The sequence below is a fragment of the Pteropus medius genome, unplaced genomic scaffold (genome assembly GCF_902729225.1).
Source record: "Pteropus medius unplaced genomic scaffold, Ma_sr-lr_union100, whole genome shotgun sequence".
In the NCBI taxonomy this organism is placed as follows: domain Eukaryota; kingdom Metazoa; phylum Chordata; class Mammalia; order Chiroptera; family Pteropodidae; genus Pteropus; species Pteropus medius.
The window spans coordinates 2,510,977-2,538,608 of NW_024350927.1; the positions used below are offsets into that span (position 1 = coordinate 2,510,977).

The 27,632-nt window shown below is 57.2% G+C and overlaps 2 protein-coding genes across 2 annotated transcripts; both read right to left on the bottom strand.

Annotated features, from left to right (window-relative positions):
• Positions 1-1,060: 1,060 nt before the first annotated feature.
• Positions 1,061-7,282, bottom strand: CTRC (chymotrypsin C). Its single transcript, XM_039842024.1, has 8 exons — positions 7,243-7,282; positions 5,940-6,031; positions 5,747-5,844; positions 4,803-4,928; positions 3,847-3,983; positions 2,946-3,091; positions 1,913-2,071; positions 1,061-1,108 (listed from the first exon to the last, which is right to left on the bottom strand). The coding sequence occupies exons 1-8, from the start codon at positions 7,280-7,282 to the stop codon at positions 1,061-1,063; spliced, it is 846 nt and encodes a 281-aa protein (XP_039697958.1).
• A 3,093-nt stretch (positions 7,283-10,375) lies between these two features.
• EFHD2 (EF-hand domain family member D2) lies at positions 10,376-26,605 on the bottom strand. The gene is made up of 4 exons (XM_039842155.1): positions 26,219-26,605; positions 14,218-14,365; positions 12,906-13,040; positions 10,376-11,939 (listed from the first exon to the last, which is right to left on the bottom strand). The coding sequence occupies exons 1-4, from the start codon at positions 26,524-26,526 to the stop codon at positions 11,808-11,810; spliced, it is 723 nt and encodes a 240-aa protein (XP_039698089.1). The 5' UTR covers positions 26,527-26,605; the 3' UTR covers positions 10,376-11,807.
• Positions 26,606-27,632: the final 1,027 nt, after the last annotated feature.

A 27,632-nucleotide genomic window follows, 5' to 3' on the forward strand; every position in this document is an offset into this window, starting at 1 on the left:
TGAGAGCCTTTGGCTCACGCTCCAGCCACATCGCTTGCCCCTCCCTGCTGGGGTGACCAACCATCCCCATTGCCTGGGGCCGTCCTGCTTTTAAGTCTCATGTCCTGGAAAACTCCTCAGTGCCAGGCCCGTTGGTCACCCTACCCCCGCCACGTGCCTTATGCTCTAACAGGGGCAGCTGCTTGGAGATGTTTTTCTTGTCCATAAATAAAGTCTTTCCTGAGAATTGCCTTGGCATAGTGAGGTGTGAGAGGTACACCGTGGTCCCCACCTCTGGGAGCCAAGGTCTGATGGAGAAATAGGACAACTCGTAGACCCACCAGGGCGGCTGGGGTGGGGGCACCTCGCACTATAGATCGGCACATTCTCAGGAGCACCATGGTCGGGGGGGCCCCCACTTGGGCTGTCTGTCACTGGACACTGGGTCACTCTCTTTTTTGGACCCACTTGCCCCCTAGTCAGCCTCAGGAGGGCTCTCCCTTCCCTGAGTCTTTGTGGCTCACATATTAATAGCCGTCCATTCCTGTGAACTTGCCCAGTTTCCCTTCCTGCCTAATACAGTGAAAGTGTTTCCAACTCCGACCTGCCGTGACCGGATGTGGAAACCTGCACCCCCTGCGGGCTGGGCTGAGGTCTCCTCCTCCTCTACCCTCGCCGTGCCCAGCACGGGGCTGGCATGATCTCAAGGCTCATTAAACACTTCTTGATTCTGAGAGCTCAAGCCAACAGCGTCCATGAGATTTGCTCTGGGGTGGGAGGGCCTGCCGTGTTTGTCCCTGAGCAGGGGGTGTCCTCCTGTGGCCACTCTCTCTGGGTCATGGAGGCTGTCCCTAGGGGAGACCCTATTCTCGCCCTGCAGCTGGGAGGCTTGAGGACCCACCAGACTCCTCTGTGGAGGCTGAACCGAGCGAAAGGTGATTTGATCAGGGCCCCAACGGTTCACAGCTGTGAGATGTTGGAGGCCAAGTGTCTGTTGTGTCTTTAACTCATATCCCCTCAGGTGCCAGGTGTCTTCCTGGGATACCCACCCACTAGTACCCCCCGCAGCAAATTCCAAGGCCTAGCCGGCCTGGCTGGGGCGTCTCTCTTTGAATCCCTGGTGCGGGAACTGCAGGGGAGGCGCAAATCAAGAACGCAGGCGGCTTGAGGGCCAAGGTTTATTGTGGTAGCGGGGATCTATTTGCGCCCGGCTTCCGAGGATGAATCACAGCTGCGTTTTCTGGAAGAGCAGAGAACAGAGTGAGACCCTCTGGTGTGCGCGCGTGTGTGCGTGTGTGTGTGTGCACGCGCGTGTGTGTGTGTGTGTGTGTGTGTGTACGCGCGCATGCGTGCACACAAGGCTCTGCCCTGAGACCAGGAACAAGGAGATGTGGCAGGGAGCCCAGGGCCTTCACGAGCCAGTCTCTCGCCTCTGTTCAAGGTCTCTGTGTCCCCTCAGCCTTTCAGACCGCTGTGAAAATGGGGCTCAAAACCCATCCGCCCCCAGTGTGAAAGCCCAGAGCCCGAGTGACCCTCTGCTCCCCCACCCTCGGGATATCTGTGGTCAGCCACGCCACCCCTTTTCCTCTGTGGGGCTCTCGTGGGCCCATGTTTCACTTTTGGGGGAGACTGGTGTGATGCCTGGAACTGGGACTAAGTATTTGCTGAAGCCAGTGGACGAACAGACGGGGAAGTTGACCACTGTTTCCTTTACTCCACCCGACTCAAGGCTTGCGTGCAGTAAGCGCTCGATACTTCCTGACTGAGTAAAGGAATGAATGAATGAATGAATGAATGCGTGAATAAATACATGCACGGACGAGTGACCGAACCAGCAAACGAACGAGTGAGTGATGGGTGAGTGAAGGAGTGAGTGGGGGGCGAGGGCAGGGGAGGGGCTGGCGGGTGCAGGAAGGAGAGCTTGGAGGCGGACACCCACCTTGCGGATCCAGTCAATGTAGGCGGACACCCGGGTGAAGACCGTGGGCTTCTTGAAGGTGTTGCAGCTCAGCCCGGAGCCAAAGCTGACGATGCCCCTCACCTCCCAGGAACCGTTCTTTGCCTGGCAGTTCAGCGGGCCTCCCGAGTCCCCCTGCACCAGATGGGCAGGTGTCAGGCCCCAGGCCTCCCCCAGAGGCAGGCTTGGGAAGCAGGGGAGGGTCGGGGTGGCCCCTCAGCCTTGGTACCCCGTTTTGGTCTCAGCCTTCCATGGTGAGGGAGGCAGAGAAGATGTGGTTTGGGGCTGCCTTTGCCTGGGTCGGGGAGGTCTTAGGGTGTCAGACTAGCTCTTTGATTGCTGTGTGATCTTGCGAAGATGATGACCCTCGCTGTGCCTCAGTTTCCCTAGCTGTTCAGGTTGCTGTGTCTAAGATGTGTCAGGATGCTGAGGCCGTGCTGGAAAGCTGGGAAAGGGAGGCAGATGGGAATGGGAAGAGGGGTCACGTGTCTGAAAACAGGACAGTCCCCGATTGTCCTAGCTGTTTCTTGGTTCTGCGTCAGACTCCCTAAGTCCTCTGTCTTCCTGGACAGATGAGATGGTGGCCCACAGAACATGTGTAGAGACTTTAACGAAGCCTCGTCTACGCTTGTCAGACTCATGTATTCCTCACAGCAACCCTGTGAGGTGCTTACAATGTCTCTATACTATAGACGGGAAAACTGAGGCTCAGAGGTTAGACAGCCCGCCTGAGGTCCCACGGTTACTGAGTGGAGGCCCTGGGACTCGAATGCAGATGCTCATGCTCAAGTCTTATGCTCTCACCGCAGTGCTGGGGAGAGGGGCAGGGAAGGAGGTAAGGGTGAGAAGTTTCTCCTAAGCCTCCTGGGCCCAAGTGGGGCTCAGTCTCCCCCAGGGCAAGGTGCACTCATGTGGGTCTCCCCACTCCCCACCCTCCTTCACCTTCCTCACTGCCCGCTTCTGTTTGGCTGTCTGGGGTAGGGATAGGGTGCAGGGCCTGGACACTCACGTTGCAGGCTGAGATGACGCCGTCACCCCCGGCACACACCATGGTGTTCCTCACCAAGGCACCCCACCAGTCCCTCTGGGTGCATGTGGCATGATCCACCACAGGCTGCAGGCCTTGCTGCAGCTCGTCAGCGATGGGGCCGTTGGCTGAGAAGAGAACAGGTGGTGGCCAGGGAGTCAGCCCAGGCCTTCTGGAACAGAGGGCTGGATGGGGCTGGGACAGGACCCCTGCGAGTTCTGGTTAAACTTTATGGGAACCCCACACAAGCCCTGATGGAGAGGTGAGACTCTGAGCCAAGGACCCTAAACCGTTTGGGTTGGAGACCCTCTGAGGGCAGGGAGGGGGAGCAGGCTGGAGGTAGACTAATCAAAGCCCTTTGAGGTGATTTCTCTTTAATTTGGATTCTGGGGTTTTAATTTTCATCTATTTCCTTATAGGTCTGCCTTTGGTGTCACAAAGTAAAAGGTCTTCTCACCCCAAGATTTCCCAAGTCTTAATCTGCATTTTCCTCTAAGTCTTCCATAATTTGGTTTATTCATGTTTAACCTTTTAATTTATTTGGGCATATGATATACCATAAAATCTAATTCCCTACCCTCAAACTGTTTATTTAGTTTATTTAGTAATTACCTATGTGGCACTTAGTATGTGCCAAGCCCTGTTTTAAGCACTTGATAAATTCTAATCCATTTAATCCTTACAGCACCTTTTCTATGCACTTGTTAGTGTCTGTTACTTGGTCTGTGCTTAATAAATATCAGCTATTATCATTACAAAGTTAAAAAGACCTGAAGATTTTTAGGCAAAAAGGAAACATGATGGGCAAATGGGGGTGGTATGCTTATTGTGGGAGCCGCTTCCTCCAGGAAGGCTCTTGTGATTTGCCAGGGGTTGTACTCACTCCAGAGAAGGCCCCAGCCGGTGACATAGCAGGAGTAGTTCTGAGGCAGCAAGGAGCCCTCCGCGGGCAGGCATGCCACCTGAATGGTGTCACTCAGCTCCACAGACTCCGCCAGCTTGATGAGGGCAATGTCGTTGCTGGAATTCAAAGTGAAGGCTTGAGTGGGCAGGAGGTCTTGGCCCCCCAGCCGATGCTAACAGGCCTGGGCTGTGAGTTGAGAGTCAGACCAAGGGTGACCAGAGGTCCTCTCGAAACGTCCTGACTGCCAGCTTCCTGCTGGCCGACAGGGATGTCGGATGACAGATGATGCCCCTTCTAATCCCATCACCCATCCCTTTTAGATGTCGCTTCTTCTCCCACCTGTGTCTTCACATCGTGAAAGGCTTAACAGAAGGGAGACTTGAGCGGAAACATTTTGAACCACTGCAGGCTATGTAATTAAGCTAAAGTAAATTAAAAGATTACAATGATCAAAGATGCATGGATACAAGTTTAAATGTTTTCACGTATCCAGGTTGAAAGCTGGCCCCCCTAGACCGGCGTGGTTTGATTCCTAGTTCTGACACATACTGGGCTGAGTGACCTGGGACATATTTTTTATCCTCTCTGAGTCTCAGTTCCTTGTCTAAGGCTGTTGTGAGGATTACATAAGAGATGGCATATACGGTGCTTATTGCAATGTGGGCATACAGTAGGCGCTCAATAAAGGTGAGTCCTGGCTCAGCCTCTGGGTCTTTTTTCCCTGTGTACCTTCCGGGAGCTCTTGGCCAATGATGAATATGGAAGGGGTTTGCTTCCACTTAGCGTTTTGCCATTTTGTGTAAAGGGGTCATCTGCTGGCTGTTCAGAGTAATGATGGAGTCCAGGGACAGGGTGAGGCCAGGCTCTGCAGGGACCTCTCTTTCTTCAGTGCTGCCCCTGCCCAGGGGCCATGAGATGGTCAGCTGGGCACTCACCGCAGCAGGAAGGAGTTCCACTTCTCGTGGACAAAGATGGTGTCCACACCGACGTACAGGGAGCCTTCCTCGTCAGCCACCGCCAGATTGTTCTTCCCCAGGGCCACTCGGTAGGTCAGAGTGTTGCTGAACAGAGGAGGGAGACCGGTTCAGGGGGACCTCCTGCCCCAGCTAGCCAGTGAGGTAGAGAGGGAACTTGGAACTTTGGTCTCCCAGCTCTGTGGCCACCATGGGAATCGTTCGGGAGAAGGGAACATCCATCTGCATTGACCCTTCCCAGCGCCCAGGGTAAGGACCCCGTTCTCTGAGTCAGGTCCACTTTGACTCCTAGGTGGGCGGCCTCAGGCCTCAGTTCCCTCATCTTTAAGGTGAAGAGAACATTGGGACTGACCTTTCAGGACTACTGTGAGAACGAACTAGTCCAAGCCACCGGCGTCATCTTGCCTGCTTCGCTCTCTAACTCACCTCTCTCCCCTCCGGACTCCGCTCTGGCCATACCCGCTTCCTCCTTATTTCTCAGACATTCAGAGTGGGCTCCCTCCTCCACCTGGAGCACCCTTTCCCCAGACGGATGACTTCCTTCGGGTCTTTGCTCAAATATTCTCTTTTCAGAGGCATCTTCCCCGGTCACCTCATTTAAAATAGAACCCATTATACTTTCTATTCTCTCCCAGCCTTATTTTTCTTCATTGCCGTTTGATATGTTATATATTTACTTGTTTAATGGTCTGATGCTCTGTCTTCCACTAGAAATGAGCTAGCCGAGAGCACAGACTTTGTCCTCACTGCTATGTTCCCCGGCACATAGTAGGTGCACGATAAATACTGTTGCATGGAGAAACGAAAGCAGAGTTACTGGATATAAGTCCAGCGCCTGAGAGCGTAGTAGGTGCTCCATAAAAGCGGCTTTTCAGGTTGCTCCTCTGGGCGTCCTGCCTGTTTACCTGATGCAGTGGGCAGCTGTGAGCACGTAGTTGCTGGCGATCAAGGTGCCACCGCAGGTGTGTCTCCACGTGTCATTCTTGAGGTACTGAAGGGAGATCTGGAGGAGGGTGTGGAAGGGCCACATGTTAGTCCCCAGGGACCCTTACCCCATCACCCTCTCTACCCGTCTCCCACTCCTGCAGCGGTACTTACCTGCCAGGGCCAGCTGTGGGGCCTGGCATTGTCTCCTCCCACCACTCGGGCTGATAGGTTGGGCGGGAAGGTGGGGACCCCACAGCTGGAGGCTGGGGGGACACAGGAGAGGAAGAGCACAGGTGAGTGGGGCTGGCACCCCGTTGGGGAAGGGGGAGGGGGAGAGAGCACAAACTTTGGGGCTGGGAAGACGTGAGTTCAGATTTTACCGCGTGACTTTGGGGAAGCCATCTAGTTCTCTGGGCCTCAGCTTCCCTTTACGTGACGTGGGAAGAATAGCACTAACCTGGTGAGAACTAAATTAGATGATGCCTACGAAGAGTTAAGCAAAAAGCCTGGGACAGAGGGAACGCCTCATTCCTGGGAGGACGTGAAAGGTGGCTGGCCCGCGAGTGAGTGCCCCGCTATACCTATGTCCTTTCCGCTTACCCTGCTGTCCCTTTGAAAGCCACAGTGTAATGGGGGGGTGTGTGTGAGCGTTGAGTCTACAGAGTTCCAGACCGTCAGAGCTGGGAGCTGTGTGGAGCGGTCAGGTCAAGATCATGTACTCCACAGTGAGGCAGACCCAGACTCAAATTCTGGCTCTACCACTAACCAGCCGTGAGATCTTAGGCAAGATAGGGAGAGTCACTGAGCTTTGGTGTTCTTATCTGTAACATGCGGGCATTAATAGGCTCTGCCTCTCGAGGTAGTTGTGAAGATCAAATTAGCTCCTATGTATCGAAGGTTTGCTTAGTACAGTGCCCGGCACATAATAAATGCTCAATAAACAGAGATGCTGTTATTATTACTGCCGTTATTGTTGTTAGCTAGGACTCTTAATCAAGTGTTCTCATTTGCCTAATGAGCCAGCGAGATTTAGAGAGGTGAAGTGGCTCGTCCAGGTCCTGGTGAGAGTGAGCGACATTGAGGCCAGGTTCCTTGATCCCTAATCTGGGAGAAGGCTCCAAACATAAGGGATGGCAAAGGATACCCAGTGGAGCGATGCCAACACTGACGAAAGTAGACCCCGGTGGTCCCTGGACAGACCCAGGATGAGGCATCTATGGCGTCGCTGGCCTTCACCTCACCTCATCTCTAGTCTTTACCCCGGGAGGTCAGATCATCAGCTCTATCTACCAAGTGGACGAGGGGCTCATCTGACACATAGCTGGTCGGCAGTATCTGAACCCGCATCGGACCCCCAAGCTCCTTTCCTGGAGCCCGGGAGAGCAGAGGGCCCCCTGTTCCTATCTGTGTCCCTGGGAGGCCAGCCCATACTCATAGCCTGCGGGCTGCAGCTGGTCCCCAACCCACAGCTTACCACAAGCCAGAAACGCAGCCAAGACTGTGATGCCCAGCATGTCGCGTGTGCTCAGGACCAATGACCACGGAGGTGGGCGGGCACACACTTATAGGCCGGGGTGAGGGGTGGCACCTGGTCAAGGCTGAGCCGCCCCTCGGAGAGAAACCTGTTCTGACAAGGCCCTTTCCCTGACCTTGGGCGGTTACTGTTTAGCTAGGGCTGGCTTGAGGCATGGATTTCCCAGATATCCCAAGACAGAGCAAATTTCGAGGTTTGCAGGTTTCGGGGATCCCCCCACCACTCTCCATGGAGTATACTCTCCTTCTCTCTCCATAACTCGTTCTTTCTGTTATTATTTATTGGGCACCTACTGTGTGCCACGCATCGTGCCTGATGCTTCTTGTAGCCACTAACTTCTCCCAACAACATGAAGTAGACACGCTTATTCACTCCTTAAAGATGAGGCCACTGAGACTCAGGGGTCAGTGACTGTCCACGGTTATACGGCTGAGATAGAACAAAACCAGGACTGGAAGACACACGTCTCAGGCTAGTCTGGGGCTTTACGTGACTGCGATACCCCGATTTCTTCTGTTTTTATAGCTTCATCTCTTTCCTCTCTTTTTGTTGTTTTCTCTCTTTTTCCTTCTCTCTCATTCAACTAATATTGTCTGGGCTTGGGGTCCCCCTTTTCTCCAGCACCTCCTCCCTGGATGGCCGTGGATGGAGGCTGAAGCAGGGACAGCCCCGGCAGGTGGCTGATTGTCCAGATTCCTACCTGGAGCCAGGTCAGTTGTCTCCTTGCAAGGCCCCATCAATCTCCTCGTCTCTGAAATGGGGAAATAGGACCAGATGCACTCTAGGCTCCGTTCAGTCCTAAGGGTTCATGATTTGAATGTCAAGGTCAAGTGGCTGACCTGAATTTCTGGCCATGGTGACCAAGATCGAAGAAGCGGCCCCAGCAGGGAGGGCTCGTGTCTACTGTAGAAGGGAGCCCTGGGGGCATAGATTTCCTGTGACTGAGGGGTGGGGCTTGGAGTTGGATAAACTTGAGTACTTAAAGATGCGACTCGTTGGCCCAGACTGTGGGGCACTGATACACCATGTACCTGGATGTCATTCATTCCTACCATGTACATGGGCGCCATCCCTTCCCTCCCTCCCTCCCTCCCACATCTGCTGAGCACCTCCTACGGCTAGGCCCTTTGCTAGGGCTGGGACTGTTGGTGGTCCCTGCCGGACAGGGTGGTAAGTATTCCTCGGAGTGTCCCTGAAGGAGAAGCTAGTTCCGGGTGAGAGTTTGATGAGGAAAGGATTTCTTCTCTACAGATCCCATGCCCAAAGTGAACTTGAGGACTTGAGAGTGTGAGGATGCTCGAATCCCGCCCCCATAGGGCTGCAGTGGGGCCTCCCAGGATCAGGGACCTCAATATCTCTCAGCCGCTCAGGGTCAGACTGTGCTGGAAAAATGACCCTGGGCACTTTGGCTGGCTCAGGGGAGGGGGAACCTTAATAGAAGTAAAGCCAAGGTTGGGAGTGGCAGGGCTGTAAGGGCCTGAGAAACAGGGCAGGTGCCACCGCCCGGGTTAGTCATTGGGACAGGACTCTCGGTGGCAGCTGTCATCCCAGGTGAGGCCACAAAGGGAGGGCTGGCTGAGTTTCTCCTCAAAACCAGATGGAAGGACTGTGAGTTCAGAGAGGGTTTGGGGGCTGAGTGAGGGGTTTGGGTTTGGTGATGGGGCCGGGACTCTGGGGGAGTCTCGGTGAGAGGCTGGGACCTGGGGAGGGTTTTAAGGAACTGTCTCCCTTTCTACTCTTGGTCCCTGAATATTTGGAGGCTCTTCATTCCTCAGCCTGTGCCTTCTGCCCTGGCCGGGAGTCAGTGGGGTGGATGGGTCTTCTGCAGGCTGAGGCCGAGGGCCCTCTCCCAGCTGAGAGCTGTTAGTGGAGGGCCCCGGCATGGGACAGCTGGCCCATCTCTCGCATCCCGAGGGCTTGAGGCCCACATCCATCGCCGGGCCAGCTAGGCGGGGACTCTGGAGCTTCAATTTTAGCCCTTCCCTGTCAGCATCTTCTCTCCCTCTGTTCTGAGACTGTTTTCATTAGAAGGTTAGGAATCTGATGTTCTTCCCATACTTAATCTAACAAGCAGGGTTGATGGTGGTGGCATCTCAGGCGTCAGGTGGCATGTAGGGGTGGCATTCTCCAGGAAATACACAAGGATACAGCCCTCCCCATGTCTGCCCTGAGGAAGCCAGAGGCAGACGGTATCCTGGCTGCTGTAGTACCACGCACGTCCACCTGGAGGCTGTGATGCTCCGCCTAAACCCCATCTCCCAAGCCCCCACTCAGGTGGCACTTGGGGGTGCCCTACCCAGAAACCACAGGGCTGAGAAGACCTTGAGACTCTAGTCAGCTCTCATATGGAGACTGGGACCCAGTGGGAGCCTGATCTGTCCCAAGACACACACCGGGAGCACCCTGGCTCTTTTCTGTGTGTGTGGTGGGGAAGGTTCGGGGTATCTGTTTGTGGGAGTCTCGGGGGACTCTAAGGTGCATCAATCCAGAATTCCCATGGCCTTGGTACCACTTCTGACCATCACGCTGTGTGCCACGGCCCCAGACACTCACGCCCCCCTCTGAACTCACCAAGCAGCGTGGTTGGATGGTAGGGGCCCGGGCTGTGCGCTCAGTGGCCTTGGCCTGCACCCTGTTGGCCCACTTGCCTGTGTGCCTCTGGGAGACTTTCTGCGTCTCCCTATTCTTATCTGGGACTAAAACAGCACCCGTGTCATGGGCTGGTTTTGAGGATTAAATGAGTTAATACCTGTAACTTGTGTCTGGTGATAGCAGGTGGACATCGGACTCAACCTGTTCCATGAGGATGAGTCCCTTCTTCTCCCGGGCTCGACATGACACAGGAGACACCTGAGCAAATGCTGCCCTAGCACCCACGTGTCCTCAACCCTGTTCACCCCCGTTCCCATCCCCTCCATCCCCCACCAACCAACAAGAACCACACACACATAAGAATATAGAATTTTATCTTATTTTAGTTAAAAAAAATAATTGTACCACCGAATGAAGAAGTAGCTTTTTTGGGGGGGTCGAGGAGGGGAGGTGAGAAGGGAGGAATAAAAGAGCAATAAGCCAAAAGAAAAAGAACTTTTTATATTCATCTGTATAAACATATCCGCTAAGGCAAACACAATCCAGGGCCAAGGCTGCTTCACTGGGGTCAGTACCTCCTAATTTTTGCAGATTCTAAGGCCAAAAAAATAAAACCTCTGCAAATCCAACGGGAGTTTCGTAGACTCTTGGAGCGTTTTACTAAAATAAAGAGTTATCGAGTTTAAAAAGCAGTGGACGCTGTCATGACACCGAAAGTTGCATAACTGGGGCCTCGATGGCCACTCACTGATTTGGACTGGGTGACGGGCACAGTTTCACGACACGGTGACAGACACACGCAGACACGCACACACACGAGTAAGCACACGGGAGATGCGCAGGACCGGGCCCGTGGCACAGCGAGGGCTGGGGTCCCCATGCTTCCTCAGGAGGTGGCTATGATGGGACAGGTCCTGTCGCTGGTGACAAGGCGGCGAATGTCACTTGGGGAAGGATGGTGAGAAAGGGCTGGGCGAGGTCCCCTGCTTCCCACTGCCTGGTCCGTGCAAACCACGTAAAGCACTTCTTAGACGCCTTCCGGAGAAGACAGCGCTGGTTCCCTCCCCGGGAAGAAGCCATCTCTCTCCCCCACGCTGCTCTCTCCAGAGCCCCTGAGATCCCCGGTTGTCCCAGGGGGACGAGGGGGTGGCGCGTTTGCCCCAGAGCCTTCCCTGCCCACGATACATGGCATGGCTGGGAGAGTGTGGGCCTGCGAGGTAGATTGACACAGCTGCCCCCTCACCCTGCCTGGCTGGGTCCCCGAGAGCTGGGGTTGCATGGCATGCCAGAGGCCTGGGTCCTTTACACAAAATAGGAGTCTCTCCCCTGCCCCACCCCGACTCCAGTAGAGAAGAGGCAGGGCTAGAGGCACAGAGGGTGGGGCTGGGGCACCCCTGTGCCTCTGATCAGCTCCATAGGTCCCACTCCATGGAGCCGGCCACGATTGTTGCCATCTGTCGCTCCCCCCAGTCTAAAAAGGGGCTGAGGGCAGTACAGCCTGTGGGTTGAGGGCAGGAGGCCTCCGGGCAGGGGAGGAGGTGAAAGGGAGAGGCACAGGGGAGTGGAGGGTTGTGTGTGGAGGGCAGGCACATGGGCAGGGCAGGGCGCGGCCCTGGAGCGGGCAGGGGTGCCAGAGAGACTTGGGGATGCCAGGGAGGTCTGGGCCAGGCAGGGAGCCAGCGCTGGTGTCATGGTCTCAGGACAGGGTCCCGTGGCAGGGAGTGGGGAGAGGTCGGGCCACGTCTGTGAGACCCTTCACGTGGCCTCACTCACAGACACCTGTAGGTTTTTAGGATGGTCCCTTCAGACAGAGCTGAGCATTCAGGCTCAGCTTCCAGTTTGTCCGCCCTCCCGCCCTCGCTGGCCAGACTGGGCGCTGGGCGGGGGCCAGGCGGTCTGGCCACAGCCCCTCGCTACTTGAAGGTGGACTGCAACTCCTTGAAGGCCGCTTTCCGCTGCTTCATCTCCTCCGCCTGCTTCTTCCTCTCTTCCTGCTCAGCCTTGATCTCTTCCTCGAAGCGGCTGGACACACTGATGGCCTGGACCTGGGGTGAAGTGGGGGTGAGGGGCCTCCGCGTGGGCTTTCTCTGGGCTCTTCCCAGCAATGCCCACACAGCTCCCCTGCTCACTAGCTCTGGCGCTGGGCCGGGCATTCCATTTACCTCTCAGGGCCTCAGTTTCTCCATTTAGAGCTTGGTGCTCAATAACTGACCCCATGAATCCATGGGGAGGATTGAGAGAACATACATTCAGTGGCTGTTGCATACTATGGGTCCTGTAACTTCTGATGTACCCTTCTCCTGTCTCCTGTCCGGGGGAGTCCAGCTGCCCACTGGTCCCACTGACGAACCCCGAAACACCCCCTCAGCCCTCAAGGCCCCGAAGGAGGTGGGAGGCGGCTTTTGGAAGGAATGTTCTTAACTAACGTGGGAAGCGGGAGAAACACACAGGAAGGTGGGTGTCCCAGGGCCCCCAGGGAGGGCAGGATCCAGGGGCCACACCTGTTCCCTCCACGTCAGCGTGTGCTGAAAGGGCAGGGTGCTGTGCATCGTGATGGCCTCTGGGGTCTGCCAAACTCCCTCCAGGCTGGGGCTGGAGGGGCTGCTGTCTCCAAGAGGCCCCGGGAGCCAGTGTTTCTGGGCCTGCTCTGCTCTCTCCCAGGCCCACCCTTCAGGGCCCCGTTCTGCGGGGTAGTGCCTCTATATGCCAGGGGCAGCTCAGTCTCTGTCACCTCTTCAAGAGCATATACTTCTCACCTACCCCCCAGGGCAGGGACAGAAAGGGGAAGCTGGAAAGGATCCCAGTTTGTATGGGAGACCCGAGGAGCACAGCGGGCCTTGCCCAGCCCAGCTGGGGTGTCAGCTCTCCATGTCTTGTCTACGGCCTCAGCAAGGACAGGCAGGGGAGGTGCTGACCCGAGAGCTGAGGTCCTATTTAACCCCGGCTGACGTCCTGGAGCCGGGGTCAGGTCGAATCCCAGCCTAGGCTTCGCGTGTCCTTCCATGCCTTACCTTGGCCTCAAAGAAGCTCTTGGCCCCCTTGACGCCCTCGGTGGAGACGTCGATCTCGGAGAGGCGGGCCAGCACGTGCAGCCCGCTGTCCTCCTGCAGCTCCCCAGCTGCCGCCTTGCGGAAAATCAGGAGGAACTGCGGCAGGGAGAGAGGCACACAGTGTCAGGGGTGGGGGGAGGGAAAGAGGCCGGTGTCCTTGGCCACAGCTGGGCTCGGCCTGGCCTCCTTGGGAAGAAGGAGGTGTGCTCCCGGGGCTGGGGGCCAGAGGTCTAGGTCATCCCGCTCCACGCTGTGTCCCCGCACAGGCCCTGTGCCACTCCCTCCCTGGGCCTCGGTCTGCCCATCTGTACAGTGGGAGGCTAGGGGACCCGTCTCCCGCCCTCCCAGAATCCAGGGCTACGGCAAGCCCGCTCTGTCCATACTCAGCCCCCAACAAGAGACTTGACGACATGGCCTCAACTCACCTCTCATCTTTGTCTACACTGTTCCCCAAACCAATTCACTCCAAATTCCACTTACTGAGTCCTAAAAGGTACAGGATGATGCCCCCTTTACAGAACGTCGGAGACAAGAAAAAACCCGCCCCGAATCTCAGCTCCAGAAATCGAGGGAAGAAGTCGAACCCACGTCCGGACCCTGTGCTGCCTCCCTTCCCTCCCTGCCACCTGTCCCCGCCAGGCGCCTGGCCCCTTTCTCTCGCCCTCCCTGCTCTGTGCTTCCTGCCAGCTCTCCGAGGCCTGGCCTGAGCCTCGACAGTCCCGAGAGGCAGCCCTGTCCCCACGTGGCCTGCGGTCCGGTCCCACCGCTCGCTAGCTGGCTGTGAGCCTGCATTTCTTCCTGCACAGAACAGGCTGCCCGTGGGTCCCGTGTCAGAGTGGGGACTGAGTGAAGTCCCCCGGCACAGTGCGCAGCAACTCTTGGACCCGCAGTACGTGTCGCGCCTTCCGTTTGTCCCCCTCGTCTCCTGCATCCCAGCATCGTGTCATTTTGCCCTGGGCTTCTCCCCCGCTCCACTCCAGGATGCTTGGAGCACAGGGCCTTTCACGGTATTCCCAGAGCCCACACAAGGTCAGGTATACAGAGGTCACTCAATAAGGGCTCCCTACATGATGAAATGGATGTCCCTCCTTCTCACATAAGGCATCTCAGACCACCCCCACCGGTGCCTGCTCCAGGATCCCACCGGAGCCTCACTCGGCCACAGCCATTCAACAGCCGCGGTTCAAGGACAGTGTTGTTCAGTGACAAAACGGGGTAGTGTCTCCCTGCCACCAGGCCCTCGGGGGCAGCCCCCCAGGGGCAGTGGGCTCACCTCCCGGAAGCTGAGCTTGCTGTCAAAGTCCTCGTCCACCTCCTTGATCATGTTTTTCAGGCCCAGGTGGGTCTGGGGGGCCCCAAGTTTCTCCATCATGAGCTTCAGCTCCATCAAGTCAATGAAGCCGTCCCGGCCAGCATCATACCTGTGGGCACAGAGAGAGGCCTAAGGACATCCTGGCTCCTCATACCTGATCGGTCAGGGCGGTCACAAGCCGGAATGCAAGGAGCCCCAGGACTCGGAGGGCACCTCGTACCAACATGTCATCCTAGCACAGCTGGAAGGGACATCAGCCCAGGTGGAGTCCTGATTTGTGGCCCAGCTACTGCTTGGTTACCTCTGATAATGGGGGACTCACCATCTGGCCTGGCAGCCTTCTACATGTTGGAACAGTACTGTTTTGGACGAGCCCGCTGCACAAGGGAGCTGAAATTGTAGCCTCTCTGCACTGAATGTGACATAAATTCACAGTACCATGGGGTTGTGGGTCGGGAGGGTGTGCTCCGATGTCAGCACCCACCAACCGTCTCCGTGACCAGCTGGCTTACCAGCACGGCCACGGGCACATGGGGGACACCTTGGCCTCACCTCTTCCCCACTCCCTATCCCCACCCAGGAGGGAGGCAGAAGAAGGCACCACACGTCAAGGGCATGGCCAGAGGTCACAGAAGGGAGGTCCACTTCTAATTGTCCTGGAAGTGGCCTGGGGTGTGTTCAGGGAACAAGTTGTATGGGGTGCCTGCAGTGGGCAGTGGGGAGATGGCTGGGGGGGCTGCAAACGCTTGGGGCATTACCTCTGCCCTGCACACTGCAGGTCTCTTTTTTCTGCCACCAACAGCCAGGCAGAGACAGGGTTGGGGTGGGAGGTGGAATCTAAATGTCCCTCTAGACTCGCCTCCCTGCGGTAGGAGCTTGCGTCAGAGCTGGCCTCCATACCCTGTCCCCTGGCTGGAGCTGCTGGTGCCTGGAGCGCACAGCACTGTGGATGTGGGCGTTGGTCACATGGCCCAGGCGGGCCCTCTTATCAGGCTAAGAGAACACCTGCCTGTCTCCTGGTGGCTGGGGGCAGTGGTCTCAGAGCTAGCAAAGGGGGGGCCCTTTGAGCCTAAAGAAGCTTGCACAGCCACCAAGGCCTCAAAAGCTGGCTGGGTGACAGAGTTGGTGGCAGCAGCATGACATAGAGGGGCTGAGTTCCAGAAACCTATGTCCTGGAGACTTGGAGTTGCTACACAAACACAGACCTCATTCCTCTGCCCCACACAGGGCTCCCTGGCTCCTGTCCAATTCTCTAGTCACACGTAAGCTTCACATGACTTGGACATCTAAGAGCAACCACTTTTTGAAATCCGACTTTGTACCGGGAACTTTATTCTACTTAATCCTCAGAATAACCTGATTTTATAAGGGAGGCTCAGAGAGGTTAAGTGACCAGCTCAAGGTCACAGAGCAGTAAAGGAAGGCACTGGGCTTCCACCCCATATCTGTTGAGCTCATAAACCCGCACATTTTCTCTGTGCCCTCTCCACCCGTCCTGGGGCTGCCGGCAGAACAGAGACGTCTGCCGGGAGCCCCGAGTGGAGCATTTGTACTGGGGTATAAATAGTCCACAAGTGAGTCAGTGGTTGGAAGTGAGGCAGCACAGGGAAGACAGGTGTCTGGGAATGCAGGGTCCCGAGGCCTCTTTCCCCACCATGCCGTAAGAGGCTGGAGTGGGGGCGGACGGGCCAGAGGCCCCTGTGGGCAGTGGCCATAGCTGGGCCGGAAGCAGACGTGAGAGAACGTGGTAGAGGGCTGAGGGACTCAGGAAGGTCAGGCAGGCCTGTGGTCCCATGGTCCGGCTCCACTTAGAGCTGGAGGAGCCCTGGCGGGGGGAGGGGGGCGCAGCGAAGCCCCTTCCCCCTTCCATCTTTGGAGCCTGTTTGCCAGTTGGTACGGGGCTGGGCGGCTGCTGCCCGATCCTGACAGGTACTGGAGCAGCGCTGTGGAGAGCGGCCTACTGAGGGCGTCGGTCCTTCCTGGGGCAAGTTACCTGGACTCCCCTCCTCAGTGCCCCTCAGGAAAACAAGGTCCCTGCCACTTACTGAACTTGGGATTCAATGATGGTCAGTGATGACGTGTCAGGGCTGGAGCAGGCTGCTGGCTTCCAGTAGCCTGGCATGATGGGGACCCTCTCAGGGTCACTGTGAGGACGGAGTTTATACATGCCGAACACTTAGCACAGTGCCTGGCACACGGAGCTGGCTCTAGAAGTGGCAGCTGCCACCATTATACGGATATTTAGTTACCTTTATTAAGCTCCTACTATGTGCCAGGCATTTTTCTCTTTATAGCAGGCCAGGGATTCAGACCCCCATCCCTACGATCCCCACACTCCACACTCTCTGCCACCTCCCCTCTCTCCTGCGCCCAGCTTTATTTACTGCTCAAGTGGCAGGGTTTCTCCCGCAGCCCGGGGTGGCTCAGTTTCAGAGACAGTACAGATAAAGTGTCCAAATTTGGACGGAAGCTCGGGTTCTGGCAGCTCCCAGGCCTGGCTGGGCTGCAGCTCCAACCGCGGCTTCAACCGCCGCCTGCGTCAATCAAGGCTCAATCAATTACTGGGTCTGGGCTCCATCCCGGGCAGGCTCCAGGCCCCAGGGGGACAATGCAAGGGATGGCCGCAGTGCCAATGGCTCAAACGCCAAGGGGCGGTGACAGAGGTCAGGGAGAGGCCGAGTGCTGGGGTAGGAGTTGAGGCCCCCAGAAGAGGTGACACCGTGAGATCCAGGGAGCAGGCACCTACCATATACCCTGGGCTCTGATGTGGGTGAGCTCTGGGTCATTGGATCAGGCTGGTACCAGGGTTACCCTGATTGAAGATGACCTTGAAAGTCTGTGCTCACATCAACGCTGCTGGGACTGACCAGATCCAAATCCTAGATCTGCCACATGCTGGCTCAGTGACCCTGGTCAAATCACCTGTCCCCACAAACCTCAATTTTCCCATTTACCTCATGGAGATCAAAGGACTCATCTCAGGATTAAGGCAAAGATTCAAAGAGACAATCCAAGTCGATTCTTAGCACAGAGCCTGGTCTATAGTGAGCATTTAATACAAGCTACAAGCGATAACAATAATAATAAAATGAAAATGAATTATTAATATCTACCTTTAGGATTAAAGATTAAATGAGATTATAAATGTAAAACGCAGATGCTTCAAACCTGCCAATTTCATTATAATAACAACAGTGGCTATTGAGAACTTGCGTGCCAGATACTATGTTAAATACTTTGCACGTAATGGTAACCGACAATAAGAATAATAATGATAGAAAATACAATGGCTTCTTCCTAGGACACCAGACTGGATGGTGCATGGCTGGGCGGACATGCTTGTGGCCTGGCTCGGAGGCAGGGGCTGGACAGGATGACCCGGAGGACCCTCCAGTAGCTATCCCTCCTCTGAGGGTCCTGCTCCCCACCATCAGGGCCTGATTCAAAGACCCTGCCACCTGGGGAGGTGGAAAGACAGAAGGACAGAGCCTTTCGAGGAGCCTCAGCCTGGACAGGGAGGGAAGCGACAAAGGGGGAAGCTGTCACTGTGCCACCAGCAGGTGGACGACCACAGGTGGACGACCGGCGGTACGGGAGAGAATGATGTTCTAAGCTGGCTGGAAATGGGCATATCCCTGGCTGGGGAGACCCTCTCATCCATCAGCCCTCTTCCTGAGCTGGACCGGAGGCTGCAGGGTGCTCGGAGGATCCAAGGAAAGAGTGGGCACACAAGCCCCATCCAGATAGCTTGGCCTACCCCGCTTCATGTTATGTGGCGAAATTGGGGCCCAGAGTGGGCAGCAGCCAGCTCGAGGTCACACAGCTGGCAGACCGCAAGATTCCAAAATCTTTGCCCCCTGCCTGCCTCTTCTTCCTGGTCCCATGGAGGGACCCAAATGCTCGTACCTGCAGGGCTTGGGGAGGCTGAGCTGAGAGCCTGGCCTGGGGCCGGCCTGGGAGGGCAGGACTGGCAATGAGGCTCCACCGCCGGGAGCTCAGCACTTTTCTCCGGCACTGGAGGGAGGCGCTGCACCTGGCACCGTGCCCACATTCCTCCCCGCCTCCCCCTGAACGTCCTCCACAGGGAGGGCTCAGCAGCTGCTGCCCCGGATGCTGGTGATAAAATCCCCTCCCATCTGCCCTTGACAGTGGAGCAGCCGGCCACCGCCCAGGCAGACTTTGCCCCTTTGGGCTAAGCACGGCCCACCAGCTGGCTGTTCCTCCTCCCCCAGTTCTGATAACCAGGAGGCATGGGGACGGGCAGTGGCTGGCTTCCACAGCACTCGGCATCGATGCCTCGGCCCTGCACCTAGCGCTCATCCCCGTTTCATAAGAATATCATCAGGGGCTACTCTTTGCTGAGCACTTACTAGGTGTCAGGCACTGTGTCACATCCTCGTAAGACCTCCATGGAGTGGCCGTACATCCCCATAATACAGACGAGGAGACTAAGGCTCAGGGAAGAAGTGGCTTGGCCAAGGCCACGGCTGACAGGGACATAGCTGGGATCTGAACCCAGGCCTGATAAAAAAACAAACACTTTTAACTACTATGCTATGTCCTGATGCCTACAGAGTCTGTGTCAGAGGTGCTCAGGTTGGGAGGGATGTTGGAGGCCACCTCGTTTAGCCATTCGTGAGGGTCAGATTCTGAATGCAGTTATCCTGCTTGGTGTCTTGGATACCGCTGAGGACGGGAGCCTCCCTAATTCCTGCAGGCAGCCCATTTTGGCTTTGGAACTGTCTAGTGAAAAGCTGTTCCTCACACATGACCCTCTCCACCTGTCAGCTGTGCTGTACAATCTGACGGCAGAATGGGGAGGAGTTATCACAGCCGCCCAGGGGGTGGGGGTGTGAGGGTGGGGTGAGAACAGTTGGTTTGGGAGTAGAGGGCTGATTCCCACCTCAGGCCTTCACGGATGGCCCCTCTGTCCATGTGGGCCCTCAGGAGGACAGACTGTTAGACCGAGGAGTCCCCAGGCCCACCTGGCTTTGGCCTCAGCACTCACAGACCTGGTCCTCTCCCACCCTGTCTGGGGAGGCCTCTGTGGCTCCTAGGCACCTACTCTTTGTCCTGCAAAATGGGAAGGCAGGTCCCCTGGGGCAGGAAAGTTCTGCAAGACAGGAAAATTCTGGCCTTGCTATTACAGCCAGCTTGGCCCTGTCCGCCTCCTCACGCAGGTGGATGCCCACACGCTCAGTGACGACTGCTCTGCTCGGCAGTGCCCCTCAGTTCCTGCCGCCCCCACCCCGAGAAAGCCTGACTCATGTGGGGAAAGCCCAGCCGCTCACCACTTCCTCTCGTTCCTATCTGCGGAATCTGAAACTCGATCTGCCACCCTGTGTCAGCCAAGGAAGGGCGAGCGTGTGCACACGTAAGTGCATATGTGTTGCTCTGAGGGTCAAGTGGGAGCCTTCTAGGCTGATGGCGATCTGCTGGGGCCTGTCAGAGCTCGGAGACACCCTAAGCTGGGGTTCAGCCACCACTTTCTGAGCCCCAACCCGGGAGGGGCGACTCCCTCCACTTGTAGCGTCAGCAGTGGGTTTCCTGCCAGCTCTTAATAATAATTACTGTTATAGGAGTGACTGCACAGAGCACGTACTGAAAGCCTAAGAGAACCCAGTGCTTATTATGTAACTTAGCCTTCCTCCCACTCGTCTGGTTACCCCCCTACAGCTCAGACAAAGTAACTCACCTCACCTGAAGGTCAGCCTTAGGTGAGTGGTGGGGAGATGGCCGTGGGGGGCCTCGCACTTCATAAACAAAGTGTAGTCTGCTGGATCTTGTTAAAATGTAGATTCTGATCCAGTAGGTGTGGGGTGGAGTGTGAGCGTCTGGGTAAACATCACTGAGGAGTGTCTGCCGCTCTTGGGGGATGCTGATGCTGCTCTATTTGGGTCTCCTGGGAGCAAGGGACTTGGGAGTCAGATAGGCCCAAATTCAAATCCTGTCTCCACGCCTTATTAGCTGTGTGGCTTTGGATGAGTCATACAAATCTCCCTGGGACCCAATCACTTATGAGTGAAATGGGTGATGATACTCTTACAGGATTAAACAAGAGATAAGGTGCCTGGAATGGAGCAGACGACAGTGGCCCTCTCTCTCGGGAGTGCTGGCAAGGGCTGGAGCTCAGTCTCCACACAGCTTGGGCATCTGGGGCCTGGCTCCCTGCTGGCTGCACCTTTTTGGCATGGAACCCCTACTTCTCTGAAGTCCTTGAAAAGCAGAAGTCAGCCAAGGGAAAGGCTGCTCGGCAGTCAGTGGGGACTGGGCTGCTGGAGGGTGTTGGGACCGTCCCTGCTGAGGTGGCAGGGTGCCTCCCTCCTCCAGCCGGGCTGGGCTCTCCTTGCAGAAAGGGCCTCTGACCTCCGAGGCAGTGGGGCCTGGTCTCCCAGACCCTGGACCCTTAACAGCTGAAGCCAGGCCCTGGGCCCAGAGGGCAGCGGGGAGAGAAGACTGGCCAGAAGGCACATAGCAAAGGGGAACAAAAAGCGCCTGGGGGAGGAAGGAGAAAGGTGACTCAGAATCAGAAGGGAAGAAGAAAGAGCTGAGGCTGAGTGCTGAGGTCAGGAAATCCACCCTCGCTGGAAAGCCAGGCTCCTGGCTGCTGCACCTGCACCCCCCGTGCCCCCAGAGGGCTTCCCCTGGGACTCTCAGAGTCCCCTTGTTCTCCCCAACCCTGAACACAGCCCTCACCCGCCCTCTGGAGCTCCCTGTGGGCAGACCTGGTACTAATCCTGCCTCTGCTGCTTATGATAAGCTCGGCTAAGTGACGACCTCCTTGAGCCTCAATTTCCTCATCTGGCAAATGGGGATAATGATCATACCCACCTCGCTCTATGGGTCTGAGGATTAAATCCGATTTCTGAAATAATATGCACAGGCTCCTTCGGGAGCAGCTGGACCTGACAGAGAGAGGATGTGGAGGGGGCTGGCTGTGGAGAACGCATCGTCATAGCATTCCTCACGGAGAACATTCAGCCCTCGTGGTAGAAATAAGGAAATGGAACCTTCCAGCCCTAGCCCTGGGGGCCCATCTCCTCTATCCCCAAGGGCCCCCAGACATTGCTGCTCTCTGGAGACTAAGCTTCTCAAGGGCAGGAACTTTATTCTCCCCTGGTTCTTTGGGACTTGCACGCAGCAGAAATTTAACAAAATATCTGTGGGATCAATGAGCAAAGGAGTGGACTTGAGTCATCGTCTGTTTCAGAATCATCATCTGTGTTTTTAACAGCCCGCAGACTGAACACGGTGGTGGACTCTACAGAGGCTCAGGACTTTTAAAACTTAATCTTCAGAACTTCGCCTGGTAGGTTCTGTAGCCCCAGGGGGCTCTAAGGCTGGGAGAAGCTGAGCGCCCTCCCCGAGTCACCCAGCTGGGCCGGGGCGCTCAGGCACTAGGGTCTCACTTTTGTAGTACTTCGGAGCTGCTGTGTGTTCTTCTTTTTTTCCTGCCACCTGCCTTCCACGTAATTACGTGATAATGAATTCCTTTCTCCATTTTTGTTATTTATCAAAGCCACATGTAGCTGTCAATCAAAGCGTCTGTTCAGCAGGAGAAAATGGTTCTCCTGCTGGGTTCCTGTCACTTCTGACCAAAGCAAGAGGGTTGCTGATAGCCCAGCGGCTCCATGTGGGGTAAGGAGGCAGCCATAGTTTCTTTGGGAGAGTTGGCCTTGGTGCCAGCCCAGAGAAGCACCTCCAGGGCTGGGGATGATGGTGATAGGAACTTAAGAAGTACTTACTTTGTGTCAGGCACTGCGCTGAGTACTTCGTAACAATCACTGTAAGCTGGGTGCTATTATTCTCCCTATTCTAGATGAGGAACTGAGGCTCAGAAAGTTTTAAATCCCTTGCCCACAGCTGGGGTTCAAACCCAGGGCTGCAGAGTTTTCCAAAGGCCCCGTTCTTAACCACTGTACCACACTGTCTTCCAGGACGGGAATAGGGAGAGGCAAGGGTCTGAGCAGGTGGAGGAGGGGAGGGCAGCGTGGGGACGGAAGAGGCATCCAGAAGGAGGGTAGCCTGCCTCTCTGACACAAGGGGTCATGAGATGAAGTGGCTGGGGACGAGGCTGGGCAAGGCAGGGAACTAGGACATCTTCCTCAGATTCCACAGCAGGTTCAGAATTACATGGTTGCCTACCTGTCCGGCAGGTCTCAGCTTACAAAACCCCAGAGAGCCCCAGGCAGGCTGTTGCCAGCCCGGAGGTGGGCCCCCTTGAAGCTCTTGGGAGGGCCACACCATTCCCCACCTTGCCTGGAGGGTTCCAGAGACAGCCCTAGGTGTTTGGGCAGAGAGAGGTGGAGAGATGGTGGGATTAAGGTGGCTGCCGCAGCCTGAGGTCACACGGGGAGCGTGGACTGACAGACTGATGTGGTGCCTCCACGTGCCTGGCATCGTGCCAGAGCTATACGAGCGTCACCTCCTCCGAGCCTCACTCCCAGAAGCAGGGACTGTTCTCCCCACTGTACAGACAACAGCACTCTGGTTCGGCCACTGAAAACCTCCCTGTGACCCCAAACCAGTCACTACACCTTTCTGGGTCTCAGTTTCCTCTTCTGTAAAAGAGGGAGAGGGCTGGAGTCAGCCCTCGAGGTCTCTCCCCGCTGGAACCTGCACGGTGGTAACGAGGTGTCAGTGATGGCGGAGAGCCTATCTTCCCTCTGTCCTCTCTCTCCTCCCTCCATCCCCACCCTCGGGAACTATCTGCTGACCAACACTGAATGGTTGGACTGCAAGACCGTGGAAGGCAGTTCTGCCACCCAGAAGTAAGGTCATTGCCAAACCACCTTTGGGAATCATCGGATAGAACCTGTTCCTTTTACAGATGTGAAGACTGAGGACTGGGGAGCACAGGCAGACTAGGTAACTCAGCGCCAGGACAGAAGCCCAGGCTTCCTGGCTCCTGGCCCCCAAGGAAAGGCTGGCTTCCGGCTTCCAGCTCCCTCTGACCTCCCATCTCCTGCACTTGGCTTCGGTGGATGGCTTCCCAGGAGGGCCAGGCTCCCTCCTCCCTGCCACAGAGCTGGAGACCAGGGTGGAAGTCTCTCAGCAAAGCCCTGGCTGTGTCCTCAGGCCCTGCTTGGACCCAGGAGGCTGCAGCCCTGCAGACAGAAGAAGCAGAACGGGGGTTTTGTCCTCCATGAGAGCCTGTCTGTCGGCTGTTCACAGCCGGACTCGGCGGGGCTGGGCTCGGCTGGCACAGTGAAGCCTTGTTTCCCTGAATACAAAATCTGCAGCTTTTCATTCCTGCCAGGGCCCCCGGCGGGCAGCACTTCCTTCCCTAGAAATCCAGCTCCCTGGCCCCTTCCTGCTCCCTTACCCCTCCCACTCCCCCCCGCAAACTGCAGTGGTGCCAAGAAGTGGCTTGCAGGGGGGTTCAGCTCCCCCTAACCTTCATCAAAGTACTTCTCGTCAAACTAACACCCAAAACAGCCTCTGTAAAGAGTAAGCTTTTCTACAAATGCAGCTTCAAGACCATTCCCCTAGTCAGGCACCCCTTGCAATCCCGCTGCAGCCTCCCCTGTGCCTGCTCTTTGGGGCGTCGGGGCTCTCCCAAACAGTTCCATCTTTTTTGGGAGGGGCGTGGGGTAGGGATGCTGTGGAAGCCTCAGAGAGAGAAGGCTCTGGGGGAAGATGCAGGCTGGCGGTGGGTCCATGAGGCAGGAAATCACTTACGAACGTGGAAGGGGGTGTGGGAGGACTGTGTTTTCCCACGTGGAAGCAGATGGCTGTGATGGGAAACCCAAAAGGGAAGAACATGGGTTTTGGAGTCACAGACTTGGGTTCAGATCCCGGCTCCATCATTTTCTAGCTGGTGTGGTCTTGGCAAGTTACTTAACTTCTTTGTGCCCAGACTCCCCTGCTGTGCCATGGGAATGATGATGGTTCTGTCCTGGGGTTGCTGGGAGGAACTGATGAGCTCCTTAGGACCGTGGTACTACAGATACAGGGATCTTGGCTGCCTTTGAATAATCTCGCCTGCACTCCCCTGGGGTGAGGGCAGGGAGGGGGCAGACTCTACAAGGGAGTTTTAGACCGTGAAGCTATACGCACCCCGAGCTCAAGGAACTTGCAATCGAATCCTGCCAGAATCTTAGAAACCCCGACCTCCCGGAAATCCTGGAAATTTCCTCCTTGGGACTCCTGTTCCCCTGACTGTGCCAGTCTTTAGCTGGGAAGAAACTTTGGAACTCCCAACCAAGATCCTGGAGTCACAGAGGCAGGCTCCTCAGGCCCTGAGACTTGCACGTAGTGGCCCAGAAGACAGTCAAGGACTGTCTTCCCCCAGGCTGGCCCCTGGAAAAGTATGGGGCACCCAGCCACCCAAGTCTGGGAACCAGAAACCTCTTCCCCTGTGTCGTCGGGGCCAAATGCAGAAGCGGCAGCTGCGGCAAGTGTAAGTGGGAAGAGCCTTTCTCAAGCTGCGGGGTTGCAAAACACCGCCTTCCTGGGCCTCCTGCTCGCTGTCTGGGCAGTCAGCTGTCCAGGGCTGAGGCACACAGTCCCAGCCTGCCCCACTTCCTGCCTCAGGCAAGGTGGGCCCAGCGCCCCTCCCTTGGCCTTGGGCTGTCTGTCTGGGGAGTAGAGAGATCCTGACTCCTCCACCCTAGCTAGACTCAGCCCCAGGATGGTTCCACCTCCTCCTGGATCCACTCCAGACCAGTACCCCTGAGCTGTGTCCCCTCCAGAGGCCAGGGGCAGGGTGACTGGAAACAGGAAGTGGGGAAGGGTACCAAAGGGAGGGGGGTGGTTGGGTGCCTCCATCACCCCATCACCCCTCCTCTTCAATCCCCCTCCTGCAAACGAGGCTGAAGCAGAGGGTGGCTGACCATTTCATCCCCACTGCGTTGACCCAGGGATGGACCAGAGAGGACCTGGAGCCCCTTCTCTCCAGTCCCTCAACAGAGCTATTATGGGTGTTCTGGGGCGAGGACTGAGCCCACGGGCTCGGGGGAACCTGTCCAACCTGCTGAGGGCACAGTGCGTGGAATTACATGGAGAAAAGGGTAGGCTGAGAGCAACTGGGAAGTCAGATAGGAAGGTCTGAGGCTTTGGGCACAGGGGAGGGGACAAGGAGAGATGGAGACTTCTGACAGGAAGCAGGGGGCCGATACAAGCTGGGTGGGGGTCTGGGGGTGGTGAGGGCAAGAGGAGGGAGGCTGCATATGGCCTCGGGTGTGTGTAGGGGGGGACCGAAGGATCCTCCCAGGAAGATCACCTGAGTGGTCGAGGCTTGGGGTCCTGGGTTAACAGGTGGATAGCAGGGGTGGGAGGGGCTGAAGGGTCTTTGACAGGAGTTGGCCGGCAGATGCTGAATAACTGCAGGGGAAGAGGGAGAGGGGGTCTCTGCCCAGAACCTGTGTTGAGGGGGATGTGAGAGAAACAGGAAATGAAAGGAACCCAAGGAAAGGAATGTGTGTGGCATGGGGTGCAGGGGACGGTCACCCTTGTTGAGGAGCTAAGGGGTGGGTGTTTGCGACCAGCGTGGGGTGGGGTGGGATGGGAAAATGAGTAGCTTGTTGGGTTGGAAGGAGGCCACGGGTCCTCAACCGGTGCGCGGGTGTGGGGCGGTGGGGGAAGCGTCACTAACAGGGCAGGGTCCTGGGCCAGCGACCCAGCGTCTTCGGACCCGTGTATGCGGTGGTAGTGGAGGCTCGCGGGGACTCCTGATTATCTAGAAGGAGCCGCGGGGTTCCTCACTCCGTGTTCGCGCGTACGGTGCACTGGGGTCGCGTGCCAGGGGCCGGGGGTACCCAGACCCACATGCGTGGTGGGTGGCGCGTTCCGCAGCCTTGGGATTATCTGGAAGGGGTCGCGGGGTCCCCACCCCGGGTGTGTCGGGGTTTGGGGGAGCGCGGCTGGCAGCAGGGGTCCCGGGGCGGCGCAGAGGGGTGGGCTCCGGGCCTGAGGCCGGCTGGTGGGGCGGGTGGAGGGGCCGGGTCGGGCGGGCACTCACTGCTTGAACATCTTCTCCATGTCCTTGATCTGCTTCCTGGAGAACTCCTTGAACTCGGTGTAGGGGTTGAAGACGCGGCGGCTGGGCGACTGGGGCTCGCCGATGCCCTGGTTGAGGTCTGCGCGCCGCAGCAGCTTGGCGCTCAGCTCGCCGTCCGCACTGCCCAGCGCCTCGGTCGCCTCGTCCGGCGCCGGCGCCGCCGCCGCCGCCGCCCCGTTCAGGCCGGGCTGCTCCGGGGCCTCGCCGCCGCCCTCGCCCTCCATCTGCAGCCGCCGGCTCAGCTTGCTGGCCAGCTCGTCCGTGGCCATGGTGGCCCGCGCGGCGTTCGCCTCGGCCCGGCCGCAGCTCGCCCAGCGCCCGCGCCGCCTCTGGCCGCGCTCTTCCTCTTCCTGACACTCCCCGCGCCGGGCACCGCCCCCGAAGGTGGGACTTGCGCCCCTCCGGGCCCGCCCGCTCCCCGCCCCCGCTCCCGGCCCCGCGCGGCCCGCGCTGGCTCCGTCTAGGTCGCTGGCGCTCAAGTGTGTTGGGGGCGCCGAGCCCGCCACCATCCTTCCAGTAAGACTGGGGGGCCGCGTAAAAACCCATCCCCCGTCTCGGTCCTCACTGCGCCCGCCGAGCGGGAGAGGTCGAGCTGGGGGCCCAGGACCGAGGCGGGAAGGGAGAAGGGCTCCTCCCCTGCAGTTTGAGTGTGGGTCAGGGGCTCAGGCGGTGGTCGCCCCCGACTCCTTCTCTGGAATCCCAACGCCGTATAGTCGTCATCCTGTGTCCGTGACACCCTGTCGGTTGCCATGGAGACGACTGGTTGTTACAGACCGGCGTTGTCAATGAGGGTTGCAGGGCTATGAAGAAGGTGGACCTGGTGAGCGGGGAACCCCCGTTTAGATTTAACCACAGCGGGAGCTGCTGCATCTTTTGGAAAAGGATGCACCGTAGCTGCGAGGGAGACGGCGCTGGGCCTCAGCCCTGGAAGATGTTCCGAGACAGGGGGAGAGCGAACCGGGGAAGGGGCTGGTCCTCTCCCCTCGGCCCAGCACAGCACTTGGATGACTTTGCAGAATAGCTGCTGTCGCCTGCGACTCTGCTTTAGGTCTGGAAGGGAGATCTTGACGCTGCCATTTCAGTGAGGCCCCAGAGGAGACATGTCCTCTCCACAGGCTCACGGGGTGGGGTTTCTCTCTGTGGTCTGGTCCGTCACTTTCAAACTGCAAAGCTGCGGGATCCCCAGCATCAGGACCCGCGGGCGGGCGCGGGGTGGGGGGCGATGCTAGTTAATCATACAGAGTCCCAGGCTCCAATCCAGACGGACGAAACTAATCTCTGGGGTAGGGCCTGGTACTCTGCATTTTTAACAGCACTCAGGGGAGTTCTGCTCACTGAAAAGTTTGAGAATCACTCATCTAGAAGGAGGACTGTA

Coding starts and splice junctions, on each gene's coding strand:
- CTRC (XM_039842024.1), bottom strand. CDS start 7,282: ATGCTGGGCATCACAGTCTTGGCTGCGTTTCTGGCTTGTG. Junction 4,929..5,746: donor ACAGCTGCCCACTGCATCAG/GTAAACAGGCAG, acceptor TCCTCTGTTCAG/CAACACTCTGACCTACCGAG. Junction 1,109..1,912: donor ACTGGATCCGCAAGGTGGGT/GTCCGCCTCCAA, acceptor CCTCCCCTGCAG/TTCCCGCACCAGGGATTCAA.
- EFHD2 (XM_039842155.1), bottom strand. CDS start 26,526: ATGGCCACGGACGAGCTGGCCAGCAAGCTGAGCCGGCGGCTGCAGATG. Junction 14,366..26,218: donor ATGGAGAAGATGTTCAAGCA/GTGAGTGCCCGC, acceptor CTGTGCCCACAG/GTATGATGCTGGCCGGGACG. Junction 11,940..12,905: donor AGAGCTTCTTTGAGGCCAAG/GTAAGGCATGGA, acceptor ACTTCACCCCAG/GTCCAGGCCATCAGTGTGTC.